Here is a 27918-nt window from a genome sequence, read left to right as displayed (position 1 = left end):
ATAAGTCAGAGAGCTTTATTGCCAAAAACATCAATCCACCTTATGGGTTACATTTGCCTGCTGATCACCCCCTCTGTGTTTGTTTCTTTCATTTTTCAACCAACCAGATTGGAAAAGACCTTTTTGTGGCCCTGTTTGGAGTTATGATAAATCTGCCTGACTGCAATTACATATTTTGTGTTAAGTCCTGGCATCAGGCACTATAATCATGGACAAGAAACTGCCTTTCAGAATATCAGTTTTCTCAGCTGAAAAATAAAGACAATAATATTTGTACTACCTACCCCTTCAGGATTGTCGTGAATAAAATGCTTTGTAAGCCTTAAAGTAATACGGAAATAGAAGCAATCATCATTGTATTTTTCTTCATCTCTTACCCCAATTTTTGACCTCTGTTGTTGCTGCAGGAAGCCACATATGCTATCTCTCTCTTTTTTCTTACCCCTTATATTCCCTGTCATATCACTGCCTCTCACTTCCGTTTTGGTTTGTCCTTCCCAGAGACGGTGATGCAAGGACAAGACTTAGTGACAGACTCGTATGCTGGCTATCTAAAGTGGGAAAAGCAAAATTACTGGATGAAGACGCTTCATTACCTTTCTACACTCCCTTGTCTTTTGACTACTTAATTCAATGGATGGGGGAAGATTTCTTTACGGAACAGAAGTAAAGTAACTCTGCCTTCTCTCCATTAGCTAGAAACCATCTTTCTCTACTTTGGAGGTGGTGGATGAATGAAAACAACAGAAGAAGATGAAAAGAAAAGAAGTGAAAGAGGAGAACTAATGATGGAAATTCAGAAGCATTCTGTTTGGCATATGGAATTAGGGAGCCAGAAGAGCTAAGAAAGACACCACAAGAAAAACTCTACTCATTGATAAATTGAATAAAAGAAGTAATAGAGTACGAGGAGCATGGGAAGAGGAGTTAAATTCTATTGTGTTTATTGTGAAATGGGGAGAAGTCAGAGACAGAAGAGACACTGTGTAACCAGATGGAAACATATACTACTACCAGAAACTACCAGACCTGCCTTCTACTATCTGGATTTCCAGTGGCTCGTGCAGGAACTGTAGTGCCCAGACCTATGTCATCTCCTATGTCAGCTATACTGCTTTCATCATGCCTGGATACAGAACTGGACCTGCAGTCAGGAATTCGAGTTCAAATCCAGTCTCAGACACTTATAGCTACGTAAATCTGAGTAAGTCACTTAGCTTCCTCAGTTTCCTCTTCTGCAAAATGGAGATCATAATAGTACTTACCTCCCAGGGTTGTTGTGAGGACAGAACAAGATAATATTTGTAAAGTGCTTTACTAACCTGAAAGTAGTATATAAATGTCAGCTAGTATCACATGATATATATATATGTACCCCATTTTATATATTTATATGTTTTACACATATTCACTCATACATACACTATAAAATGAAACCCATTTTGGGAAATTGGTTTTCAGAGAAGTTGGTTTTATCTAGCAAGAAGAAAAAGTTGAGAGATGCATAATAATAGTTTTCATAAATAGAAAGATAAGTAATGAACTCTCAATTAGCCACATATAAATTGTCTGCCTTGTGGATAAGCTATAGCAAATTAAAGCTATTCAATTTCAGTATTGAATTGATTACTTAGTTGAATTTTTATTTAATGCTTGTGTCTGATACTCTGCTTGGCATTAAAAAGCACCTATGCAGTGGTGGACAAGATCTAAGTTCAGATCCTGCCACAGGCACACTAATTAGCTATGTGACCATGGGTAAGTCATTCCATCTCTCTAAGCCTCAGTGTCTTCATCTGTAAAATGCCATTCAAAGGGTGGTTAGAAAGATCAGTCAAGATAATGGTTTGTTGTTTCTGGTCTTTTGGAGGCAGTTGGGGTTAAGTGACTTGCCCAGGGTCACTCAGCTAGTTAGTGTCTGAGGTCAAATTTGAACTCAGGTCCTCCTAACTTCAGGGCCAGTGCTTTATCCACTGCTCCACCTAGCTGTCCCCAAGATAGCATATATAAAGTACTTTGTAAATCTTTGAGTGCTCTATATGATCTACTATTAGATGCATACGGGGATACAAAAGTGGTTGTCCCTTCTTTGACTAGGTTATAATCTAGTAATTAATCTCAGACTTATTGCTCAGTGGATAGAGCACCAAACCTGGAGTTAGGAAGATTCATCTTCATGAGCTCAAATCTGGACTCAGATACTTATTAGCTGTGTGACCCTGGACAAATCACTTAACTCTGCCTCATCCTCATCTGTAAAATGAGCTAGAGAAGAAAATGACAAAATACTCTGGTGTCTTTGCCAAGAAAACCACACAAGGGGTCATGAAGAGTCAGAAATGACTGAAAAATGACTGACTGACAATAATAAATCTCAGACACCCTTTTGCTTGCCATCTAGCATACTTCGGGACCACTTTCTTATTCTGTTATTTTTCTTTTTATTGATATTGCTTATTTTTACAATACCTTCATTTCTAATTATATCTATCCCCCCCCTCAGTGAGTTATCCCTTATAACAAAGAATGATGGATAAAAAAAAAAGCGGTATTTCAAATTTGACCAAAGCATCAAGCAGGGTGCTTTTGGTCTGACAGGGTGTCCCACAATGTTCCATACCCAGTCCTCCACCTCTGCAAATACTGTTAGTTTTCCTCACAACAATATAGTGAGGTAGGTAGTATAAACATCATTAGCCTTTTTTATAGATGAGGAAATTGAGGTGCATGGAGCCTCTAAATTGCCTTTTCCATTGTCACAAAGTTTATAAAATGCTCAGGGAATATAAATCAATATACATTATAGTACAGCAAACCTAATTTGGAAGGCAAATTTACCGCAATAAAAACATCCAAAGTCCAATGGAAATGACTTTCATCTCATTTGCTGCTAGCGATTACTCATCCTACATCCTCCCTTCTTGAGTGCAAATAATCAACGGTTGAACATAGAAGTAACAGTCTTGTCCAATGGAGTAAGAGTCATTTGGTTTGCAAACCTGGATGACCTTACTGTAAACAGGCTGGGAGACACTGAAACACGTGTTAGTGTGAGGTCTGGAGTCTCTTCCTCTTTGGGATGCTTTAGGAGGTAGAGAAGTAAAAACTGGAGATACATCCATCCCATGGCACCGGACTTCTTCCTTCTTCTGGATCCTAATCGTCATGCACAACAGATATCTGAAGAGAAAGCAGAGGACCTGTTAACCTAAATCTAAAGCTTCATGTGTCGATCTCTTCAGCATATATAGGGTTGCATTACTCCAGAAGGCATCAGGCATTTGACCTGGTGGTTGATCTATGGTATAAATTGCTTTATTTATTCCAGGCAGCAGGGAGCAGCAAAAGCCAGCAAACCCTGAAAACTACCCAGTGGCCTGGCACCAAAGAATATCTACCCAACTTGCTCTGTAGAGACCACTGTTTTACCCCATCTATAAAACTTATCTGTAAATATATCTTCTTTCTATACTAATCTAAAGATTGCAGGGTTTTGCCAATATATTTTTTATTGGCTAATATTCACAAATATTGAGAGAAATGATTATTAATAACCAATTATTTGGGGGATATAGAGTTCTCTTTTTCTAAAGTTCTGATTTTTAAAAGTTCAGTCTCTTGAAAGACATTGCTAATAATGAGATTGGACTAACTTTCTTGTTCAGACCCCACCCAAGCGGAGTAGCCATTGAGTTCCGCTTAGGCTTGTTGTGGGACATACATTCTTTGAATGGATTGCCCAAGGCTGGGGGTAATCTGAGTATAGAGTAAATCTCTCTATCTAAGAGTGACATGTTGTCACTCTCAGCCCCTTAGGAACACCTACTCTTCCAAGGGTATATAAACTGTGACACCTCCCCCACACCTCCCCTTTCTCTTCCCCCCTCCCCTCCACCATGATTGTCTTTGGTCTAAGAAAGATGGCCAAATGACCATCTTTTTATTAATAATGTGCTGGCCTTATATAAAATGATTAAATTACCCAGAAACTATGTCTCTTGAACCTTTTTAATCACCACAATATCCTTTAACTGTATAGATCTGTACAAACTCCTGAATTATTTTTTTTTTTGGTGAAGTGATTGGGGTTAAATGACTTGCCTGGGGTCACACAGCTAGTAAGTGTTAAGTGTCTGAGATAGGATTTGAATTTAGGTGCTCTTGACTCCAAGGCCAGAGCTCTATCCACTGCACCACCTAGCTGCCCCAAGTCCTGCATTTTCTAAGAACTCCTCAGCCCTGAGACTGCGCAGCACAGTGGAAGGATTTGAAGTCAAAGAACCTGAGTTTGAATTATGACCGTGATTTTGGTCAAGCCACCTTATCTCTCTCAGCCTCAGTTTCCTCATCTATAAAGTGGTGGAGGGGGAGGAATTACAAAATAACTTTTGAGGTGACTTTCAGCTCTATTGCTATGATCCTCTATCTTTCCTACTCCTTGGTTCCTTTCCATATACAGCAGTCTTCACACCCCTCCCCTGTGCAACACATTTCTTCCCCTCACCATCATGTCTCTTTCTTGCAGACTAGATAGTGTTTATAGAAAACCACAGGAGAAACGTGCAACTGGAGTCAGCCCAAGAATCAACTTGGTCATCCAACATCTTCTTGCCTCTTCTCAGGAGCTGCTATACAAATGTGAGTGTTTCCTTCCTTGGGGTCATGCTCTACACACTTAGCTTGCCTGGGAAGCATAAATACAAGAGAAAGGTTAGTTAGAGTCAGCAGGGAGATGCAAGCATTCTATGAACCATGGCCCCTTTTCACACTACCTGTCCTATGTATTGTAATGGCAGCCTAACTGCTTTCCTTATTTCTAAGCTCCCTTCTCTAATCTACCCTGCATAACACTATCAGATTAATCTTCCTCAAATGTTGTTTTTGTTGGGTCATGCTCCTGCTCAGGTTCTCTGGTGGTTCCCTATTCTTATCAAATTAAATCTAAATTCCTCTGCTTGCTTTTTCAAGGTCCTCCTCCTCTCACTCGGTTCTCAACCCCCTGCCATCTAGCATCCAACCTCATAATTCAACTGAACTGCTCTCTCCAAAGTTACCGATGATGCCATACTTGCCAGATTGAATGGTCTTTTCACAATCCTCATACTGCTTGTTCTCTCTTCAGCCTTTGACATTATTATTTGCCCTCTTCTCTCTGCTCTCTTCTCTCCAGGTTTTTGTGACACTTCCTCCTGGTTCTCCCATCTGTCTCATGGTTCCATCTTAGTCTCCTTTGCTGGATCTTCATCCAGGTCACATCCACTCACCATGAATGTTCCCAAGATGCTACTGGGTCCTTTTCTCCCCCTATTCTGTTCACTTGGTGATGTCATCAGTTCCCACAGTTTCAATTATCCTCTCTATGCAGATGACTCTCAGATCTATCTATCCAGGCCTAACCTTCTCTTCTCACCTCCAGTCTCATTCACCAATTGCTACTAGATGTCTCAGACATACCTAGCTCAACATGTCCAAACATAACTCATTATCTTTGGATCCCAAACCTCCCCTTTTCCAAGCTTCCTTGTTACGCTATGGGCACTGCCACCCTTCTAGTCATCAGGGATCACAACCTAAGTGTCAGCTGTCATATTCATTTGCATTCACCCCACCTATAAGGCAGAGGGGAAGGGAATAAGCATTTATATAGCACCTACTTCATGTCAAGCACTCTGCTAAGCACTTTAAAATATCTCATTTGGTTCTCACAACAATTCTTCAAGGTTTGACCGCAATTCTAGATTGCTATCAGTTGCCAGGTCTTACTCACAATATCTCTCCTATAGCTGCAGCTCACATGGAGTCCTTCATCACTTCATGCCTGCATTATTGCAATAACCTGCCCATTGGTCTAGGGGGCCCAATGCATAGAGCTCTGGGTCTGGAATCAGGAAGACCTGAATTTAAATCTGGCCTCAGACACTTTCTAGCTATGGGACTGTGAGCAAATCATTTAACCTGTTTGCTTCAGTTTTCTCAACTGCAAAATGGGGATAATAAAAGTACCTAATAACAAGATTACTGTGAGGATCAAATGAGATATCTGTAAAGCACTTAGACCAGTGCCTGGCACATAGCAACTACTATATAAAGATATTCCATTCCCCTTCTTTGTCTCATTCTAACTCATCCTCCATTCAGCTGCTAAAGTGATCTTCTTATAACATTGATCAACTCTTGGACCCAACTTACTCATTGTACTCCTTATTGCCTCCAGGATCAAATATAAAATCGTCTATTTGACATTTAAAGCCCTTCACGACTTGGTCTCTTCCTACCATTCCAGTCTTTTTAGACCTTACTCTACTCTATGTTCTTATGGTCTGGCAAAGCCTCCCTGCTGTTCTTCTCACACATTTCATCTACCAACTCTGTACTTTTTCAAGGGCCTCCCCCATAACCAGAATGCTCTCCCTCCTCTCCTTCACTTCCTGGTCTCCCTGAGCTCCTTTAAGACCCTTCAAATGTTACTTTCTACAAGAGACCTTTTCTGGCTGCCTTCCTCCTCTCATTGCTAGTGCCTTCTCTCTAAGATTATCTCTCATTTATGAAATATATGTCTATATATGTGCATATATACACAAACATATATATAATATATTTGTATACATATATATAATATATTTGTATACATACATATATATATACATATAAAAATCTTATATGTACATTATTATTCACCTGTTGCCTCCAGCACTAGAATGTGAGCTCCATGAGGGCAAGGATCATGTTTTTGTCTTTATTTGTATCCCCAGTGCCTAGCACAGTGCCTGGAATATAGTTCTTAATAAATGTACACTGTTGAATCCATAATTCCATAATCCACTGATTCCATAATTCTACCTATTCAATACTATTTTCTACTACTCATCCATATTCTCCTTATTCTCCTCTCCTTTTCCCTTTCCTCCCCTCCCCTCTGAAACCCCTTCCATCCCTCAGGACCTACATAAAAGTCCTACGTTCTCCTGAAGTCATCTCAAACTGTCTGCTCACACTGATCCCTCTCTTCTCTGAATTCCTATTGCATTTGTAATGCTCACTTCAGCACTTAATTGTTATCTTGTGGGTGGGGGGCGAGAGAGAGAGAGAGAGAGAGAGAGAGAGAGAGAGAGAGAGAGAGAGTGGAGACAGAGAGAGGGAGAGAAAAGGAGAGAAAGAGGGGGGCAGGAGAGAGAGAGAGAATTTTTTCTTTCCTCAGCTGGTTACCAAACTCCTAGGGTATAGAGATTGTGTCTTATAATTTGTATCCCCTACACAATAGGCATTAGCCATACAGTGGGTTGAGTAACTGCATAATCCCCAGCCTGATATGATTATGTGTTTGGATTGGCTCTAGGAAAACATCTTTAGAAAGGACAACTTACTCCCCAGAATCTCCAAATCTGATGTATGCCAAAGCAAAAATAAAGTGATTTGGGGATCATTTGATTTTTTAAAATATTTCATAACTACTCCAGCTTCTCTGGAGAGCTGATTGCATGAATTTATAGTAGTGTTCATGCATTTGTGTTCTCTCCCGTTTTTAGGCTATAAATTCCCTAAGATGAGCAGAATGGAACTGGATTTGGAACCAGAGGGCCTGAGTTTAAATGCCCCTTTTGTCACTTACTACCTAACTAACCTTGGGCAAGTCCCCTTCTCTGTAAAATGAGGGTGTTGGATTGATGGCTTCTGATCTCTAAATTTATGATCATGTGCATTTTTATATCATAAAACCCTTTCTAAATCACATATCTCAGTCTCTGCCAATACCCCACTGCCATGCCCTATTTTATCTGATCTCAGGAGCTCTCTTCTGATCTCTCAGGCTCTCTTCAGTCTATACTTAGATGAGACATGGCCTGGTAACAATGAGTGCCTTATATTTTGAGGTGCCACCTAAGTGGTATGGTGGATAGAGTGCTTGATTTGGGGGCAAGAAGAATTGCGTTCAACACTTATCAACAATGAAACCCTAGGTAAGTCACTGTGCCTGTATTTCCTCACTTCCCTCACCTATAAAATGAGGGAAATAGACCCAATTGCCTCCAAGGACCCTTCAAGTTCACACTCCATGTCCTACGAAGTTGAAAGAACTTCAAAGAAGATTGAGTCCTGTTTTTATCTTAATTAAAATTCCCTCTACAAATTCCTGACAAGTAAATGGTCATTGAGCTTCTCTTTGAAGACATGAATACCAGGATATGGAGGGGCCATGGAAGTGTACAACGGGACTAAAATCTTCCTTCTTCTGGATGCTGGGCCTCTATATATACAATCTAAAATGGAATTAGCTGATAATTCCTTATTCTGCTTGTTTACTTTCTCTCCATTAGCTCTCTTCTTATGCTGCGTTCCTTTTTGTGAGGCTCCTCCTCCCAGACATAGCAGTTCTTTAGAATAATCAGCTGGTTAGGGCAGACTCCCATACTTCACAAGGTAGAACTCAAAGTCTGGGACTATGACTAGGGCCCTGCCCTGAATCACATGTCCCTTGAGATCTTCCCCATGGCAATATAAGCAGCACATAAGGCGAATTGCTACCAACTCCTTGTACCACACTCTGGGATACTGAACCTTATTCAACGAGATTAACAAGAAAGCTTCCTAACAATCATTGTTGTTGGGTCATTTCAGCCATGCTTAACTTTTCGTGACTCCATTTGGGATTTTGTTGGCAAAGATACTGGAATGATTTGTCATTTCCTCCTCCAGCTCATTTTAAAAACAAGGAAACTGAGGCAAACAGGGTTAAGTGACTTGCCCAGGGTTACCCAGCTAGTAAATGTCTGAGACCAGATTTGAACTCATGAAGATGAGTCTTCCTGACTCCAGAGCCTGCACTCACCTACCTGCCCTTCTAATAATTAGAATTGTCCAAAAATGAAGTAGATTACCTCTGGAGATAGTGAAATTTCCATTATTTTATTTCAAGAAAAGGCTAAATGACCATTTGGTGAAACTGTAGAGGGTATTACTGTTCAGGTACCAGTCTGAGGCTCATTCTTAGAGATTCTATTATCAACTATTAAAACTGCAAAGCCCATGTGAAATGGGACACAGATAATGATCCAGCAAAGGAGACTGAGAAGGAGTACCTAGGTGGGTAGGAAAGCCAGGAAAGAGCAATATGATATTATCTATGTATCTAAACTTGGCACCTAGATCATAGTAGGTAATCAGTATTTTTTTTTATTTGAATACAAGGTAGCATATATTCTATACCAAATAGTATAGAAAATAATTATCCTAGGAACTCAGAGGAAGAAAAGACAAGCATTTATGTATAGGTAAGACTCAAAGTCTAAAAGAAATTTTGTAGACCTGTATGCATAATTCCTGTACAGCCAAAACAAGATTTAAAAACTACTCCTCCCTACACTTGAAAATTGTAGAAGCAATATGGTGTAACGGATAGAGTGCTGGATGGTAGAGTCACTAGGAGCAGAATTCATCCTCTGCCTCAGATATTTAACGTCTCCAAGAGTCCAAAAAAGCCACTCAGCCTCTTTCATTCTCACTTCCTCACTCTAGAAAAGGGAGATAATAATGCTGGCAGTGTTACCCCACAGGAGTATTGTGAGGATTTTGTTGTTTTAACAAATGTAAAAATTTTCGTAAGATGTCAGTTATTAGTGGTAGTGTATTTATCAATATATAACTTCTTATATCACAAAATAAATAGCTATATGCAATGGAAATGGAGTTTTCTGGCATTAAATATATCTGTGCTTTTAGAGTAATAAGAAAAGCTGGTTTTTTGTTGAGCTCATCCTGCCCATTGCATCCTATGCAGTTGCCTACCTTGTCTACCCTGTTAAGGTTGCCCTGGTGCCTGTTGTAGGCTGCTTATTGGAGTGTTACTGGAGGTGGGTAGGGTAGTGGGTAGGGTAAGGTTGATTAGGCTACCCCTAATCAAATTATTTCCCCTAGCTCATATGATGTAATCACCAAAGATTAGAGGAAGGTAGCAGACCTAGGAAATATTAAGGTCTTGTAAGAAGTTTAAAGAAGGGGTTACATATACTTCGTTAACCCTATAGGAGGTATAAAGGTCTCCATCAAAATTGATGGAAGTAGAAGGCAGCTAGCATTGGCTAGTTAATGATTGGCCAAATCCCTGGTAGCCTTTTAAAAATAAAGATCTACTCTCTAAGCAACAGCAGTCGAGGAAGCAGGAGCTACAAGAAGCTCCACCCCTGGCGACAGTGGAAAAAAAAGATAGCCAAGGGGAAAGAACCAAACCTTGGAGAAGTGGAAAGAAAAGATATTTCTCCCCCACACCACCACTACCTAATTGGTCATAATGGCAAGTTGGAGACACCACACCCACTAAGGAATAGGCCCCCGGAGTCAAGGTATTTGAGTAGTGTTTGCTTTACAAGTTGAGAAGAAAGCCAACCTTGGCCAATGTATTTGAGTTACAGAGACTAACAGGCCCAGGGAACCCAACTGAGGGATCTCCCAGGGGGAGCAACATAAGAACACCATGACAAGGGATAGGACACTGGGACCCTCCCATGCCAGAGGCCTAGTCCAAACTTGTTCCCTATGTGTATGTCTCCTCTAAGTGTGTGCCCATCCTTCCTACTGACACTGGGTGCAGTTGTAGGAAAGGGAGTCCCAGGTTTAAGGGGAGAATGTTGCTTTACCATTCTAAAGACAGCAAATGCCTTTGCTTTGAGCTAATTGTGTTTACTAGCTAACTTCTAAAGGTAAACCACTGGTGTGTCTGGAGAGTTATCATTTTCGTAGTGTAGACCTACAGAGTACATGGAGCCTGGGAGTAATGAACCCCTGGAGATCCAATTTGTGGGCATGAGTTGAGGGAGGTAGTCTTAGATGAGATTCTACGCTCATAAAAGAAATACTGAAGCAATACTTATGAATACTTCTGACTGTCTGTCACAAGGTAATAGAGAAGGATTGGAAAAGAGCCCCAGGAAAGTGTTGGCTGAACTTTTTCTGAAGCCCCCATTGTTTTGCCTTCCTTGAAAGGGGCAGCCCCTTACCTGGTATACCACAAGATTAATTATTAGACTTCTTAGACAGCAGAAACTGATCATTCTGTAACCAAATTTTACCTAGAAATAAAAAGAAAGTAGAACCAGAAAAACAATGCAACATTAGTCTGTAATTCCTAGACCAGAACTTAGCAGAATACAACTCACAGTGGGTTCCCAGAGGTGTTCCCCTCCCTCCTAATCCCATAGTAAATTAGACTGTTTTTTTGAGGAAGAGAACTAAATGTTCCATGAAGATCTTCTGTGCAGCTATATGAGTCGTTCATGTAAAGTCTGCAAAACTAGACAGACTGAAATAGAGATAGGAAGATAGAAAAGGAAGAGTTCTGTATGCATTCTAACTACAAGATGGTAAGAGGTCACAAATATCTTGTGTATCTTGAATTTGAAAAGATAAATAGATGATAAAGATGTGATGAAGACAGACAGATACACAGATAGATGATAAAAGATACACAGATACATGGACAGATACATAGATGGTACATAGATACATAGACACACATAGACGGTACAGAGATACAGAGATGATACAGAGATACAGAGATGATAGATGGATGGATGATACATCAGTAGATAAATGACAGGTGATAGATAAATGATACATAAATGACAGATAATATGTAGATAGGTAGATGATTCATAGATAGAGAGATATGTGCATACTGAAGAGAGGAGAAGCAGCCCTTTCCCTCTCTTCTCTCGAATTTTCACTTATTTCTGCTTCTTTTTTTGGAAAGAGCAGCTTTATTTATTTTTACTTTCTTTACTCTGACTAGAGAAGGGCTCAGAAGGTACTTGCTCTTTATTGAGAGTTCTTTCCTTGAGGGCTGAGAGGCTTAGAAACTCTTTTTTTTTTCTTCTGCCTAACAAGAGTTCCAAAATGTACCACAGTAAGAATGGTCCAAAAGGACCCTGGGAAAAGTTTCTATTGCTCTGTCCTATTTTTCCAGCAGTACTAACATGTGTGTGACTGCAAGTCACAGCCTCCTCTGCTGTCCCATAATTCTACATTTATGTTCACATACATATCTTTTCCTGCTGATGAATCCTACCCCTCTCTGCATTCACCTGTTTTCCTTCCATGCATGTTTCTTCTGATTGTGGTGTGTGTGACTTACTATTGGAAGTTAAAGCTAATTTCTTAATGCAAATTATCTGATTTGAGCTAAGCTCTCACTTAGAAGAATAATGTGAGCTAAAAATTTCCTCATATTCTCTCTCTCTGCCTCTCTTTTTCTGTCTCTTTGTCTCTGTCTGTTCTTCTGTCTGTCTCTCTTTCTCTCTGTATATGTATGTATGTATGTATGCACACTTTAAAAAAAAAATACTGTATGCTTAATAAATCTACATTCCTGTTTTAAAGAAAGACCTGTGAATTGTTGGGTACAATATGTCAAGATGCATTATCACCAAAGTGAAAAGATCTCAATTTCATGAGATTCATGGAATATGTGTAGGAAAAGCATGTATTATCAGGTGTAGTGGTGCACGCCTGTAATTTGGCAGTGAATCATTTAAGCTCTGAAGTTCTGAGCTGCAATAGGCTAATGTCAGTGGGATGTCTGCACCATCTGGCACCAATATGATAACAGCTAGCTTATGTAGCACTTTAAGGTTTCCAAAGTGCTTTGTAAATGTTATCTCATTTTCTCCTTACAACAATACTGGGAAGTAATTATTATTACCATCCCCATTTTACAGATGAGAAAACTGAGGCAAGATAGAGGTTAGGTAATTTGTGCAGAGTCAGACAGCTAGCAAATATCTGAGACAGGATTTGAACTCAAGTTTTCCTGACTTCAGGTGTAGCACTCTATCCACTGTACCACCTAGATGCCTAGATATTGAGAGTAGAAATAGTAGAAGGCTGCCTAAGGGGGAGTGAACCAGCCCAGGTTAGAAATATAGCAGATCAAAGCTTCCCTGCTGATAAAAGAAAGGAAAGGAAAAGAGAGGGGAGAGGAAGGGAAAGGAATGAAGGGTAGAAAAATATGCCCTGGGATGACTGGGGTGGATGGGGAGGGGGCTACAGGGAGATAAAGGAGGAAATTTAGATGATATAAAACCTAAAGCAATTGGGGCCGCTAAGTGGCAAGTAGATAGAGCACTGGCCCTAGAGTCAAGAGGATCTGAGCTCAAATCTGGCATCAGATATTTACTAGCTGGGTGACCCTGGCAAGTCACTTAAACCTGATTACCTCCAAAAAAAATATTTTTAATATCAGTAAAAATGTATTTTAAAAAGGAAAAGCTTTTGCCTATTCATGAAGAGAGTTTCACTTCCAGTGAGTTTCATCTCTAGTTGAGATAGATCACTGTGTGCCAGTGGTGAAGGCTTTATGGGAAACATGGAACTTCAGCTGATTCCTAAAAAATGGGGAGGATTTGAACTTGGCCTTGAAAGTAGGGAGTTCCATGGAAATCCCCTCATTTATGCTTATGTATGGCAGCTACGATATAGCTTCAAACATGAAGCCATTCAGTGTATGGAGGAAGCAACCAAAAAAGAGTAATTGCCTCAAAGCTAATTGACAGAATTACCATCATATCAAGCCAGCACAGGGCTGAAGGCCTCTATCCCCAGATGTCCTAAAAGAGGGCAAAAAGTATAAGTTACTGAAAAGACCACAGATAAATGTCCAATTATCCACCAAAGTAGCCTGTAATGTATTTGATGGAACATAATTGGTCTACAATACTTAGCTGTGTGAAGCTGGGCAAGTCATTTAACTCTGTCTGCCTCAGTTTTCCCATCTGTAAAATGAGCTAGAGAAGGAAACAGCAAACCACTCCATTATTTCTGGCAAAAGAAAAAAACTCCAAATGTGGTTACAAAGAGTCTGATACGACTAAAAAAAATGACTGAAATTGTTCTACATTCAAGTCAAAATGGTCTACTGGCTGTTTCCCCATATATGACATTCTATCTCCCACCTCTGTGACTTCATACAGGCTGGCTAGTATACTTGGAAAATGTTCTCTCTTCATGTCCATCTTTTTAGAAGGCTTGGCCTATCCTGATTTCCTCAGCCATTGGTGTTGTTCCCTGCCCAATTACTTTGTATTTACATTGTATATATTTTATTATTTCTTTATTTGTACACATGGCGTACTTCCTCCTCCCCCATGGAGACACTCTGTTTTTCTATATCTCCTTATACCTTCCTACACCCCTCAATTTTTTACAATCCAGGCCCAGAGAAAGTCACAGATTCACAAAAGTAGGAACACAACATTTTGCATTTATCTTTATTATTTGGGGCCAACATTGTGGCCTTCCAAGATCTTTTACATCCTGACTCCATTTTCCATGCTATAAAGCTGAAAGTGGCTCTAGAGGTCAAATCATCCAAGCTCCTTATTTTACAGATGAGAACACTGAGGCCCCCAAAAGTTAAATAGTTTGCCCAAGATCATACACATACTTCATCTTGTCTTGTTTTTGGTTAAATGTGATATCTATATATTTTCTTACTTATTAGCATATTAAAGAGCACATCATGTTGAAAAACCACATGAAAATCTACCCTGTTTTTGAAAGCTTTTGTATCACAAGTCCTAATGGTTCATAGGAAACCTCACTGTTACCAGTGCCTGCTCTGCATTTCAGCACCACAATTCCTTTTGACCTTGAAGGAAAGATTTGATCAATTCCCCACAGCAAGACCAAACGACTTATTTTGCAAAATAATTACTGTGGAAGTCTGATGGTAGGGTTCGTTTTACTACTGTGGAACATCCCTTCTCTACAAGTCAAACCTGTCAGGTCAGAATGTCCCCCAGGATACCAGGCTAAATTTAATTTTACACATCAGACCATACCAACAAGAGAGAAGGAAAGTGTATCAGTTGCAGCAATATAGAAAGTTACATCATCTCAGTTACTAAGAAGTAATAACTGGCATTCATATAATGCTTTTAAGGTTAGCAAAATACTTCACATATATTTATTTTTCCATTCAATCATCACAATAACCTTATGAGGTAGGTACTACTATTATCTCCATTTTACAAATGAGAATACTGAGGCTTAGGGAGGTTTAGTGACTTACTCAGGGTCATACAAATCATACATGCCTGAAGCCAGATTTGAAATCTGGTTCTCCTGACTGGAAGCCCAGCATTCCATCCACTTTGCCACAGTGCCTCTAAATAGAGGAAGAAAATGGAGGGGAATGCCACTAATGGAGAGAACACCATAAGGCCTTTTTAAAAGGTCTTATTCCCAAGGTGGAATTCTGCTGCCTGTATTGCCTATTTGGGGAAAACCCCGCCTCCCTCTCTACCTACCAATCACCCCAGGCACAGAGAATCTGCAATGAGAACCACTGTAAGATTCTGCCATACAGAAACTGCAAACCTGCAGTCACTGGTATTTTGTCCAAGACAGACTGTTCAAGCAAACAGGGGTATGTACAAAAGGGGAGTGGGGGGTGGGAGGTGGGGAGGACAATAGCAAAAAGTCTTGGATTTGGATGAGAGAGTATTATAACTAGCTTGGATTGGGGTGGGAGGGGTGAGAAAATGGTCTTGTGAACAACTACGCACTCTCTCTATGTCTCTGTTTCTCTGTCTCTGCCTCTCTGTCTGTATCTCTCTCTTTTTCTGTTTCTCTGTCTCTGTCTCTCTATCTTTATCTGTCTCTCTTTGTCTCTGTTTCTGTCTATCTCTATCTCTCTTTGTCTTTTTTTGTCTCTGTCTCTCTTTTTCTCTGTCTCTGTCTCTTCCCCCATCCCACCCCCTGTGTGTTTCCTTCTCTCCTTCTTGATATCCCCACTTGCTGGTCCAAAGGATCATAGGACCATAGTTAGAGCGAGAAGTAATATTATATATTATCTAATCCAACTTCTTTGTTTTACAGATGAGGAAACTGAGACCTCTAACAGCCAGAGTTGTAAAATTAATGAGACAGACTGTTCAGGGATGTCACCTGGACCCTCATTGTCTTGGGGATATTTTGGTCGCACAGATCTGTCCTCCCAGAAGATAGTTTAGAATGCCTCAAGTTACTGGGGTTGGGGAGGAGAAGGATGTGGGGAGAAGGGAACAAGTCAGGAGAAATATGTGAGAGAATCCTTAGTGTGGTTCAATTGAGAAAGTTTGGAGATCAGAAGAATTTGTAATGGAAAACAGTAGCTTGGGAGAGAATGAACTGGCGGCTCTGGGGAAGTTGTATTGGGGTGTAACTTCAGTGTTGAGACATACTGTGATTTCTATAGAGCGTTCAGCAGATAGGGTGAGAAATGAGTCATGATGAGTTAACTGTACCTCACTGAAAAAATCAACAATGGAATTGATTATTTCTTCTTGAGGCTATACAGGCCTTTTTCTTCTTTCCTTTGCTCTTCACCTTCTTATTACTAAACTTCTCATGAAAGAAGAATGATCAGTTAAATTTAAAATCTAGAATGTGAACATTTCCTGATGGCAAGGGTTTATTGTTCAGTCTTTTTGCTTCATGAGCCCATTTGGGATTTTCTCAGCAGAGATACTGGAGTGGTTTGCATTTCCTTTTCCAGATCATTTTACAGATGAGGAAACTGAGGCAAACGGGGTTAAGTGACTTGCCCAGGATTACACAGCTAATAAGTATCTAAGGCCAGATTTTGAACTCAGGAAGATGAGTCATCCTGACTCTAGGCCCAGCACTTTATCCATTACACCACCTAGCTGCCCTAAAAAAATGATTATCAAGAGAGTTTATATTATAACTCTTTCACTAGAGGTTTTTTAGAAAAGGTTTGAAACAATATAGAAATTGTCTCAAGTAGCAGCAACGCCTGCTAAAAGTCTCTTGAATGAAGATAAAATAGTTTTATTTCTTCCAAGGTAGTTATTTGCTGTTCAGGTCACCTTCTATAGAATTATCCTTTATGACTCTCAAGCCACTGTTAAATTTTCCCTTAGATTTCTCCAAGTCAAGGAAGAGCAATTTCTCAGGCCCTGCCTCTGAGGAGCTATTTTTATTGAGGGAGTTATGTGGTATGGTTGTAGAGGACTTGGGAGCAGGAATACTGAATTCTGCCTCACTTACTGGTCAAGTCACTTAATCTCTCTCAGTCTTAGTTTCCTCATTCATAAAATGAGGAAGGGAAGGGAATAGCATTTATATAGAACTTATTATGTGCCAGGTATTGTACCAAGCACTTTTTTTTTTAGAGGCAATCAGGGTTAAGTGACTTGCCCAGGTTCACACAGCTAGTTAAACATCTGAGGTCACATTTGAACTCAAGCTTTCCTGTGCTGTGCCCACAGAGCCATCTAGCTGCCCTGCTAAGCACTTTTTTTTTTACAAGTATTATCTCATTTGATCCTCAAAACAACCCAGTGCTATTATTTATCCTCATTTTACAGTTGAGAAAATTGAGGTAAAAAAGGTTAAGTGACTTGCCCAGAGCCACACAGCTAGTAAATGCCTGATGCTGAATTTGAACACAAGTCTTCCTGACTCCAGGCCCAACTTTCTCTCCACCTAGCTGCCTCCTATGGATATTAATAATAACATTTACCTCACTAGGTTGTTATAAGGAACATATGGGATAGATAGAGACATATCGATATGAATATATAATATATTAATATATGGGATATATGAATATATAAAAATGAACTATATTAATATGTGGGCTATATTAATATTAATATGAAATGTATTAACAAATAGGATATATTTATATAGAGACATGTCTAATACTTTTGCAAACCTGAAAGTGCCATATTAATGCTAATTTAATATTTTCCTGCCTCTTATTGATTTCGTGGCTGTTCTATCTTTCATTTTCTCACATTGCTCTCCAGTTGCACAAAACTACGTCTCCCCAAAAAAGTTCTCCTGTCCTTTAATCATTCTTCTTCCTGTTCTTGGCCCCTTAAAGTGTGTGTTCCTAGAGTTCTGTCTTAACCATCTTCTCTTCTCTCTCCATCTTCTTTCCCTATGAACTTCATGGGATTTAGACCAGGGAGGAACTTTTAAAATCATCTAATCCAACCACTACATCCTATAGATGAAGAAACTGAGACCCAGATTTGTCCAAGATCAAAAAGGCAGCAAATAGCAGGACCAGGATTCAGATCCATGGTCTCTAAGTCCAAATACAGTCATCTTCCCACTAAATCATGCTGCCTCTCAACTATCACCTCTATGTGGATCACAGTATTATAACTGACAGGTGAACTTTAGAAATTACCTAATCTAGTCCTCTCATTTTAAAGATGAGGAAACCGGAGCCCAAAGGTGTGGGGTGACTTGCCAAAGACCAAAAAGTAAGAGGCAAGACTGGAATTGAAGCCCAGCACTTATCCCAATGTGCCATATTACTCTGAAATTTATATCTCTAGTCTTCACCTCTTTCCCAAGTTCCAAACCTGAATTTTCAACTTCTTGCATGGCATTTGGGTGCCTCACAAGAACATCAAATTAAACATAATCAAACCAGAGCTAATCATGTTTTCTGCAAAACCAACTCTTCCTTCTGACTTCTCCATGGGCAAAGGTGTCAATCACATTGCAGCAGTTGGGTGTGTGAAGTCCTCTATCAGACCCAAGGACAACATGGCTGTCAATCAACCCACATTGCAGTGTCACGACCTGGGGCCTCATTTAGTCTAAGAGTATGATTTATTTACTCACTAGCATGGCCTCCCACTTACAATTCACTTCCCCTCCATAGCATGCTGGGGCAATCACATCTCTATACAAAGGATCATGTTAGTAAGCACTTGAATTATATTAAAAGGCAATAAAATGCAATCAATGGACATGTATCTCAGAAATCACAATCATCTCAATTCTTCCATCTCCCATAGTTGGGTGAAATAAAAATTAAGTGCTCAATGCAAAAGTTCAGACTGTCACTAGACACAGAGAAAGGTGGTAGTCACCCACATCAGTCCACCATGGGGGAAGACAGATAGTCCCCTTGACTCTAAAGGCTAGAGAAAGTTCAATCACTGTTCACCCATTTACTTCGATGACAGGAACTCTGGTGTTCCATGGTACACACTAAAGTCTTACTTACCTCTAAGCACTTCACTGAACAAACTCCCTGCTCTTCTCTACTCCAGGGAACAGACCACATCCGTGATAGTGACTTTCCCCTTACTCTCTCTTAGCCTGTAATGGCAGTCACCCATTGTCCTAGATGAGGCCTTAGGAAATCACTCTTAGGTATCATCTACTCCCTGACCCCAGAGTCTTCTGAAAGTTGTAACATACCAGAGAAAAGGGGATCAGATCCCAAATGTAGGTCCTTTATACCTACCTCTGTCAGTGGCAGATAGACTTATAGAATCTCAAAGTTAGAAGAGATTTATTTCACAGTTTACCTGGTCCAACCCAAATCTGGTCAAAAGTCCCTTTTACAATAACACTGAGAAGTGGTCACCTAGCATTCACTAGAAAATCTCTAGTAATGGAGAACTCAACACCTTATGTGTTCATTCCATTTAGTGGCAGGTCTAATTGTTGGCAAACTTCTTACATAGAGTTTAAATCTACCTCTCTGCAACTTTCAACCATTATTCCAAGTCCTGACATATGGGCCCAAGGAAAGCAAGTGCAAAAATCATCCCATATAATAATGCCATAATAATAAAGGGCAACTAGGTGGTGCAGTGGATAGAGTGCCAGGCCTGGAGTCAGTAAGACTCTTTTTCATGAGTTCAAATCTGGCCTTAGGGATTTACTAGCTGTGTGACCCTAGGCAAGTCAGTTAACCCTGTTTACATCAGCTTCCCCATCTGTAAAATAAGCTGGAGAAGGAAATGGCAAATTACTTCGGTATCTTTGCCAAGAAAACCCCAAATGGGGTCATAAAAAGTTGGAGATGACTGAACAACAACAATGATAATGCTTCAGTTTTTTGAATACACCTATTTATTTCCCCCTAAGTCTTATCTTCTCCAGGCTAAATATTTCCAGTTCTTATAAAACATCCTCTATGAATAAAAAAAAAACCCTCTATGATACAGGATCCAGAAACTTCACAATTCAGGTCATCTTTTCATTTAATGTGCTCTAGATTAAACAAAGTCCTTCCTTCTGGTGCCCAGAACTAAACATAATATTCTAGATGTGATCAGACCAGGACAGAGGTCAGCAGAACTAGAACTACTGCCTCTTTTGTTCTGCTCATATTGCTTTTATTATGCGGTCAAATTTTGCTCTGGTTTTTCTGGCCTCCAAATTTTGACAATTTTTTTTCCTATTTTCTCTCCATTTGTTGCGCTGTCAGTTTTATCTTTGAGTACTCTTAGAATGATCTGAGTGTCATTCCAAGCCTTTAGTAGACAATGCTTTTCTCTGTCTTATGAGGCAACTCACTACTCAAAATCTTCTGAGGTCCTCTTCTGTAATGTTTCACAATGTGTTGGAATTCTAAAGCAGTACTGCCTTTAGCTGGCATCTCCTTCCACTTAGCAAAGAGATCAAGCATTTGCTGGAATATTTATTTATTAGAGGGGAGGGGTCCCTCAATGTGGTGCTTGTCTTACATTAGTTAAACATTTATAGGAAATAATGATAATTAAGGTCAATGCGTATGTCATTTCCCATTCTTCAGCAGCAATAGTTTACTGGAAAACATCCTATTGAAACTTAGGATCATTAACCCAGAGCTAGAGATATCCTAACTAGCTCAAACTCTTCCTTTTAGTAATGAAGAAACTGAGACTTCCCTATGCCCACTTTCATATTGAAATCACCAAGTATCAAAAAATATGCTGAAATGGTGTGGAGGATTTTGTCAGGTTCTCCATAGTATTTCTCTACATCTTCAACCCTTGACAACACACAGGCAGTAATTATCCTCAGTGTAAGAAATTAATAAACGCTTGTTGACTTATTAAATTATGGTGACCTTTTTGCCTACCCTCCTCAAATATGACAAGTTGTCATTAATCATTACAATCATTCTTTGGGTTCAGCCATTTAACATTCCAAGTCCACCTGACCATATTATCCATCCCACTTCTCTCCATATTGTCTGTGAAGATATCATGAGATACTTTGTCAAGTATCTTGCTGACATCTGGAAACACAATGTTTATGGCATGCCTTCCAGTCTAATAACTGTTGAAATAGTAAATTAGATTGATATTATCTTTTTAATGGACCCACATTGTTTTCATAGTGATCACTGTTCACCTAAGTGCTCACAAACCCTTTAATTATGTCTTCCACTACTTCATTAGCAATCGAATTCTACATAGAACCAAGCTAAAACACATAGACTGGAGAATCTATCTTATGAAAGACATTTTTTGAAAAAAGAGGTATTTGCTCATCTCTGGTCCAACAGCAACTCAACTCTTCTCAACAGTCTCTATAAAAGATTCCTAACAGTGGCTCAGCTGTTCCATTTATAAGTTAGTTCAGTACTCAGGGTGTAGTTTGTTCTGTTCTGGTGACTGTCTTGAAGACAGCTAGGTGGCTTTCTGTTACCTCACTCATCTTGGATTTTAGTTTTTGTTATTTAATTTCATTTTATATTTCCCAATCTAAAGAGTGTCATTGGTAGAGAAATAAGAAGCAAAACACAAATAAAGTAGTTCTCTTTTTGTTCTCTCATCTATTATCATCCTATCCACTCAAGATAGCAATCTTATTCTTCCTTGATTTATCTCTTATTTACAGCATGTCTAAAACTCAGTGGGTCTCTCCAGCTCTTACAGTAGCATCACCTGGCTCTATTCTTATAATTTTATATGTATATATACAAATATACATATATATGTTTATATACATATATAAATATCTTCATAAACATACACGTGTATATATGTGTATATACACATGGATATATGTGTGCATATATCCATGTGTATATGTGTATGTATATGTGTGTGTGTGTGTGTGTGTGTGTGTATAATCTTCAAGGATCAACCTATATGGGCTCTATGAATACTTATAGTCACATTTCAGTGAAGTTGAGCCATTATTCCTCCCCAACCACACCTCTAAAATGTAAAACCTGAAGGTTTTCTGACACAGAGAATCCTCTGAGGATAGTCATGCAGGGAGGAGGTATCTGAGGGAAAGCCTGAAATTGTATGCATAGTGTGTCAGTGGTAGATAGAGCTAGGACTAGGCCAATGGACCCGAATATCCAAATTCCCTAGGCTTTATCCAGAAAAATACCTGACAGATATGGGATCTAGTTCTCACTTTGGCACTAACTAGATATGTCATGGTAAATAATCTGGTATAAAAAGGAGAGCCTATGATTTTAAAAATAAAATGTGTTTCATCCTTTCCTTTAAATTACCCATCACAAAGGAGGTATGGACTACATTTTCCTTCTTCTGAGCAATACATAAAATCAAATCAGTGAGAGGATAGGGCATCCATTCTCTCAACCATATATCATCAGGCTGCTCATCAAGCCTTGAGAATCTGACCTAGCAATTATATGAGGGATATGGGGGACAGAAAGCACTGCCTATAACAAGGCTTTGTTCAATATGATTAAGCAAAAGAACAAGGCTTGAAGGAATGTTGGGGGGATGGAGCAAGAGAGGTACAATATAATATATATTGTATTTGTTTTATGTAGATGCATATATATTTTATATAGAAATATAAATACGTGTATGTTTCTTCCATAGTACCTAGCACAATGTCTTTTATGCAACAGATCAATTCAGTCTCTCTTTGTTTTTCCTCTGTCTCTGTCTCTGGTGTGTTGTCTTTCAATGTCTCCATTTCTCTCTCTCTCTCTCTCTCTCTCTCTCTCTCTCTCTCTCTCTCTCTCTCTCTCTCTCTCTCTCCCCTTGTCTACCATTCTAGTATAACCAGAAGGCAATTTTGTACATAGAAAAATGGTATACTGACTGTCTTTAGACCATAAGAAGTATATCATAGGATATTCCCCAGCAAACCCCTTCACATTTCCCAAGAGAGAAAACCTAGTGTCTCAGCAGAAATGCTACAGCTGATCCCAGCTATAAAAGACAGATGCTGCCCAAGAATATGGAATTACATTAAGCACAGCCTTCTCTCCCTCAGGGATTCAAATGTTACCTAAAGAACCAGATTGTTTTTGTTATGGTAACACCTACCTTAAATGAAACAGCAGCTCTCACTCCCTCCTCTCCTGTGGGATGAAACAGGAAGAGCTCAAGTCTCTCTGCAGAGATGTCTCAATGCCTCTTGTTGGAAGTCCCCAGAATTTCCTTTGGGGCATTGGCTGGGTCCATGCTCAGGGACCCAGATGGCTTGAGCATCACAGTCTTCCCAATGGAGTTGTCCAACTACCACAGCAACAGCTGTAGCAACAAAGGCCCAGGAAGCAGACAAAAGTTTCAGAAGAATAAATACATGAAATAAACCTCACAGAAACTAGGCTTGAGTCACAGCCTCCAAAGGTTTTAGTCTATGAAACTTTTCTTTAGTGTCATATTTATAAAGAATTCCCTTTAGCAGCTGGGAAGTTCTCTGAAGAGAAGGAGCATTTACTTGTTTCTATCTATGAGGCCTGAGAACAGCCATCTTCTGAGTGGAAAGAGACATCATCCTGTCAGAAAGCTTCTCCTTTCCAAGTAAGGCTCCCCTCCAGGGCCTTCCTGTGTTTTCCTGGAGTCCATGTTAGCAATGGTTTCTTAAACAAGTAATAAGCATACGGGTGAGTGAAGGGTAAGCAGAAGTGACTGAGGAAGCTGGGAGGCCAGGGCAGGCAAAGTAGGATGAAAGAAGGACCAAAGGAAGTTTGATGATTCATTCGATCCACGTCAGGGATTGACCAACTCATACGCCCTGCCCTGGCCACTAGTAGCACCTAAAAGAATACATCAAAGTCTCTCTATTTGGGAAACCAGGACTGCGCTGTTTCCCTTTGCTCTCCCAGTCAGAAGATATGAAAACAGGCTGAAAGGTTGTTATGACAACAGGAATCCCTTGAAATAGCAGTTTTCCACAAACCCTTAACTTCACATGTGCACTGTCTTGAAAAGGAAATGTTTTGTAATAGATTATGAGTAGGATTATATATACATACACTCACACATTTATCCATGGTCAGGGCTATTCCTTTGTCCCCATGTCTTTAATGCTCCCCTCTCTAACTGGCCAGCAGACGTGACTGAAGGGCTTCAGAAAAACAACTCTTATCTAGATGGCATGTTCCTGAATCATAAAACTGCTTTACCCCAGCTGTAGTTCAAACTTAGGGGAGCTATAGCTGTCCTTTATCCTTGAAAGATACTGGTTAAGACCAGATAATCCCTTTTTCTCCTCCTGAGGAGGGATTTAAGAAGTTTGAGGACCCAAATATGCTTCTTTTTGACATTCTTCTTGCCTTTAGCTTTAGATCTGAATCTAGGGACTCATACAGGAAGGGGAGAAGAGGGAATTGTTCCTTGGCTAAGATTGAGAGAGAAGGCAAAGATTAAGGTGCCAATGTCTGCTAATAAAATCATATGCTTGCATAGCATCATCTCCAATCTGACCAGAAAAGTTCATTGAGATGTCTCATGAGGTAGGGAGAGGGAAGGATTATACTTCCCATTTAAGAGATGGGGAAACTGAGGTACAGAGAAGGAAAGTGATTTGCCCCAAGTCACCCAAGGAAGTTAGAACAGAACTAAGATGTGAATCTGTCAACTTCTAGTCTAGGGTGAAACTCATTAAAATTGTCCTTAAAAGGACGTCCATCATTAGACACACCTAGAGGAAAAAGAAGTCTCTGCCAAGCAATCTCAAACCTCAAAAAAAAAAATCAAAACCTGGCTAATACTCTTTCAGGATTCTGAAATTCACACAGAACAGATGTGACTAACACCTCACCATATATAAAAACAAAAAGAGAGTTCCCAGATGCATGGAGGACCATAATCTTAAAAGAGAAATGAATGACAGCTACGGAGTCACAGATTTAGAGCAGGAAGGGGCCATAGGAATCATCAAGTCCAATGCCTCATTTTATAGATGAGAAAACTGAAGCAAAGTTTTAACCAAGATCGTCTAAGTACTAAGTGGCAGGAGGTTTTGAATCCAGGATCTCGGATGCCAAATTCAGTACTCTTTCTACATGATCTAGCTCTATAAAAGACATAGCTCAGAGGAGCAAGATTCATAAACGCTCATCTAACTGAACAAAAAGATTCTAACAATAGGACGGCCCATAAAGAATAATTGCTAATTTCTTAACATAGGTATTTCCTATTGCCCGTGAAAAGAGAAAACAGTGTTGAGGCTCAGAAATCTTTTCTTGGGCCACTTTGCAATATGCTTACATCTGCCAATATAGGGGCTTAAGCCAGATGTTTGCTGTAGCATAACATCAGAGGCATCCCCAAGTTTAAATGTCCAGGTTAGAGGGAGAACATGTGAATCTATGTGGCAGCTGTGGAAGGCTTGGAAGCATTTTAGGCCAGACTAGCTAGTGAAAACCGCTACTGTGTAGCAGTGAGGGCAACAGAGAAAACTGTACTGTGCACCCAGATATTACAGCCCTTCAGAGGCAACAGAACTGAACTAAGGGTTATATGTGACTCCATTTCGGTGCTTCTCTGAACTTGGTGATTCCCTGGTCACCATTCCCTTTGCATGGGAAGGCACTTGCATATAACTAATACTCGGCTTTGAGAACCAGTCCTCCTGGAAGTGGAGAAACCTGGATCAAGGGTTGCACTAAACATAAACAAAAGACAGGTTCATGTTTGTATCAAAACACACACACACACACACACACACACACACACATCATCCTATTGTTTTTAGATTTCCCTATATATCTTCTAAATGGTCAGGTTAGATCCTGAAATCTGTCAATCCTAGCTAAACTTAGAGATGATTAGAATGTTTTAGATCCATGATGCTAAAGGCAGGGTCTTCTGAGTAGGTAGATGACAAAGGGCACCATATAAAAATAGTAGATTGAGCGAGTTGTTCCTGACTCTCCACCTTTGGATGGATATTCAGCAGATGAAAACTAAGGTTGGGAGTGCCAAAGTGGTCCCAGGAGTTCTAGTTCTTTTGAGATTACAGACAAAGCATGGAAAATCAGTCTTCAGGTAGTATCATGAGAGAAGATATTCCATATAGTTGTTAGGAAAGTAAGAATGATCAGATGACACCCCTGGAACTGTATCATGTATCTTAAATATCAAGAGACATCCTTGTGGTCACTAGAGTCAGAGGTCCAGGCAATAGGGTTTCACAGTTCAGCCATCTGGTCACTCCAGTTAGAGGGAATGATGAAGATCTTGGTTCTAGATAGGGGGTGACTATAAAACTACTCAGTTATTACTCTGCTCCCCTCAACCCCCAACTTCTCCCTCGCAATAATCAAACTTCTGTTAGCATCCTTTTTTCTGCATAAACCCTGTGTGGGGTGGAAAGGTAGCTGGGTCTCCGTTCTGGAGCAATCTCAGAGAAATCTGGTTTGCCAAGTCCCCCACCCACTCCTTTCAGATCTGGTATAGGCTGCCCACATGTGACATGTGTATATTGGCCTTGTTCCTCTTGCTCTGTTTCACGGTGGTAAAAATAGTTGAAGTTGGAGACAATGACCGGCACAGGTAGGGCAATGGTGAGGACGCCTGCAATGGCACAGAGAGATCCCACAATCTTGCCCCCTACAGTCATGGGGTACATGTCCCCATAGCCAACTGTGGTCATGGTGACCACCGCCCACCAGAAGGCATCAGGGATGCTGGAAAACAGCGAATCATCATCATCAGCCTCAGCAAAGTAGACAGCACTGGAGAAGAGGATAACTCCAATGAAGAGGAAGAAGATGAGGAGCCCAAGCTCCCTCATAGAGGCCTGCAATGTCTTGCCCAGGATTTGGAGACCTTTAGAGTGTCGGGACAGTTTGAAGATGCGGAACACGCGGACCAGGCGGATGACTCGTAGGATTGCCAGGGACATCGCCTGCTGCCCATTCTGGCTGCCGCCTCCTCCAGTGCTTCCAGGCTGCTGTTCCTGTTGTTGCACCAACTCTGTGCCCAAGGTGATAAAGTAGGGGAAGATGGCCACTAAATCTATGATGTTCATGATGTTGCGAAAGAAGGCTGGCTTGCTAGGGCAGGCAGAGAAACGAACCAGCAGCTCAAAGGTGAACCACACTATGCAGAGAGTCTCTACCAGAAAAAAGGGGTCTGTGAAGAAAGAGCCAGACACTGGAGGACCCCCAAGTGGGATCAGTTGGGATGATGGTCCAGGTCCTGATACAACTCCTCCCTGGACAATGACACTGGGATTTAACAGCTTGTATACTGAGTGGTCTCCCTCGTCTTCTTCCTGACTCCCTCTGGGGGCTGGGCCACCTGAATTTACCCTCCCACCATCACTTCTACTTCTGGGGTCTGGCCGGAACTGGGGCAGGGTTTCCAGGCAAAAGATGACTATAGAGATGAGAATGACCAGTACGGAGACAATGGCGATGCCTCTAGCTGGGCCTGAGCTCTCAGGATATTCAAAGAGGAGCCACACCTGACGTTTGAAGGGCTGAGAAGGCAAGGGCTTCTGGTGCTCACCACCCTCTGGAAGGCAGCCCTCATCCTCCCGGAAAGCCTCCAGGGCCTCCTCACCCAGCTGGTAGAAGCGGATTTCCTCCAGGAAGATATCCAGAGGCACATTGACGGGCCTCCGCAGCCGGCCCCCAGACTGGTAGTAGTACAGGATGGCGTCGAAGCTGGGCTGGTTGCGATCAAAGAAGTATTCGTTGCGCAAGGGGTCAAAGAAGCGGACGCGGCGACCGGGGTCTCCCAAAAGTGTGTCAGGAAACAGAGACAGGGTGCGCAATTGTGTCTCAAATCGCAGCCCCGAGATGTTGATCACCAGGCGCTCACTGCTGCAGCAGCCACCGCCACCTCCAGCAGCCCCGGGGAAGTCTCCCCCACCCTGTTGCTCTTCCTCGGGTCCCCGGACCTCCCCGTGAGCCGCCTGCGCCAAGGTTGTCTCCTCCCGCAT

General features: G+C 40.7%; 1 protein-coding gene across 3 annotated transcripts; it reads right to left on the bottom strand.

Annotated features, from left to right (window-relative positions):
- KCNA6 (potassium voltage-gated channel subfamily A member 6) lies at positions 1 to 27918 on the bottom strand. 3 transcript variants are annotated; one of them, XM_020994378.2, is made up of 5 exons: positions 23064 to 27918; positions 13548 to 13595; positions 10992 to 11063; positions 4505 to 4684; positions 1 to 3180 (listed from the first exon to the last, which is right to left on the bottom strand). In XM_020994378.2, the coding sequence occupies exon 1, from the start codon at positions 27916 to 27918 to the stop codon at positions 26290 to 26292; it is 1629 nt and encodes a 542-aa protein (XP_020850037.1). In that variant the 3' UTR covers positions 1 to 3180; positions 4505 to 4684; positions 10992 to 11063; positions 13548 to 13595; positions 23064 to 26289. The 3 variants fall into 3 exon arrangements, with proteins under 3 accessions (XP_020850037.1, XP_020850038.1, XP_020850039.1); XM_020994379.2 differs by lacking the exon at positions 13548 to 13595; XM_020994380.2 differs by lacking the exons at positions 10992 to 11063; positions 13548 to 13595.

The sequence above is a fragment of the Phascolarctos cinereus genome, unplaced genomic scaffold (assembly GCF_003287225.1).
Source record: "Phascolarctos cinereus isolate Bilbo 61053 unplaced genomic scaffold, phaCin_HiC Scaffold_1;HRSCAF=81, whole genome shotgun sequence".
NCBI classification, from domain to species: Eukaryota; Metazoa; Chordata; class Mammalia; order Diprotodontia; family Phascolarctidae; genus Phascolarctos; species Phascolarctos cinereus.
This window is presented reverse-complemented; position numbering and strand designations above follow the sequence as displayed.

What these genes read in the sequence shown, in the direction of transcription:
- KCNA6 (XM_020994378.2), bottom strand. Translation starts at nt 27,918, where the DNA reads ATGCGGGAGGAGACAACCTTGGCGCAGGCGGCTCACGGGGAGGTCCGG.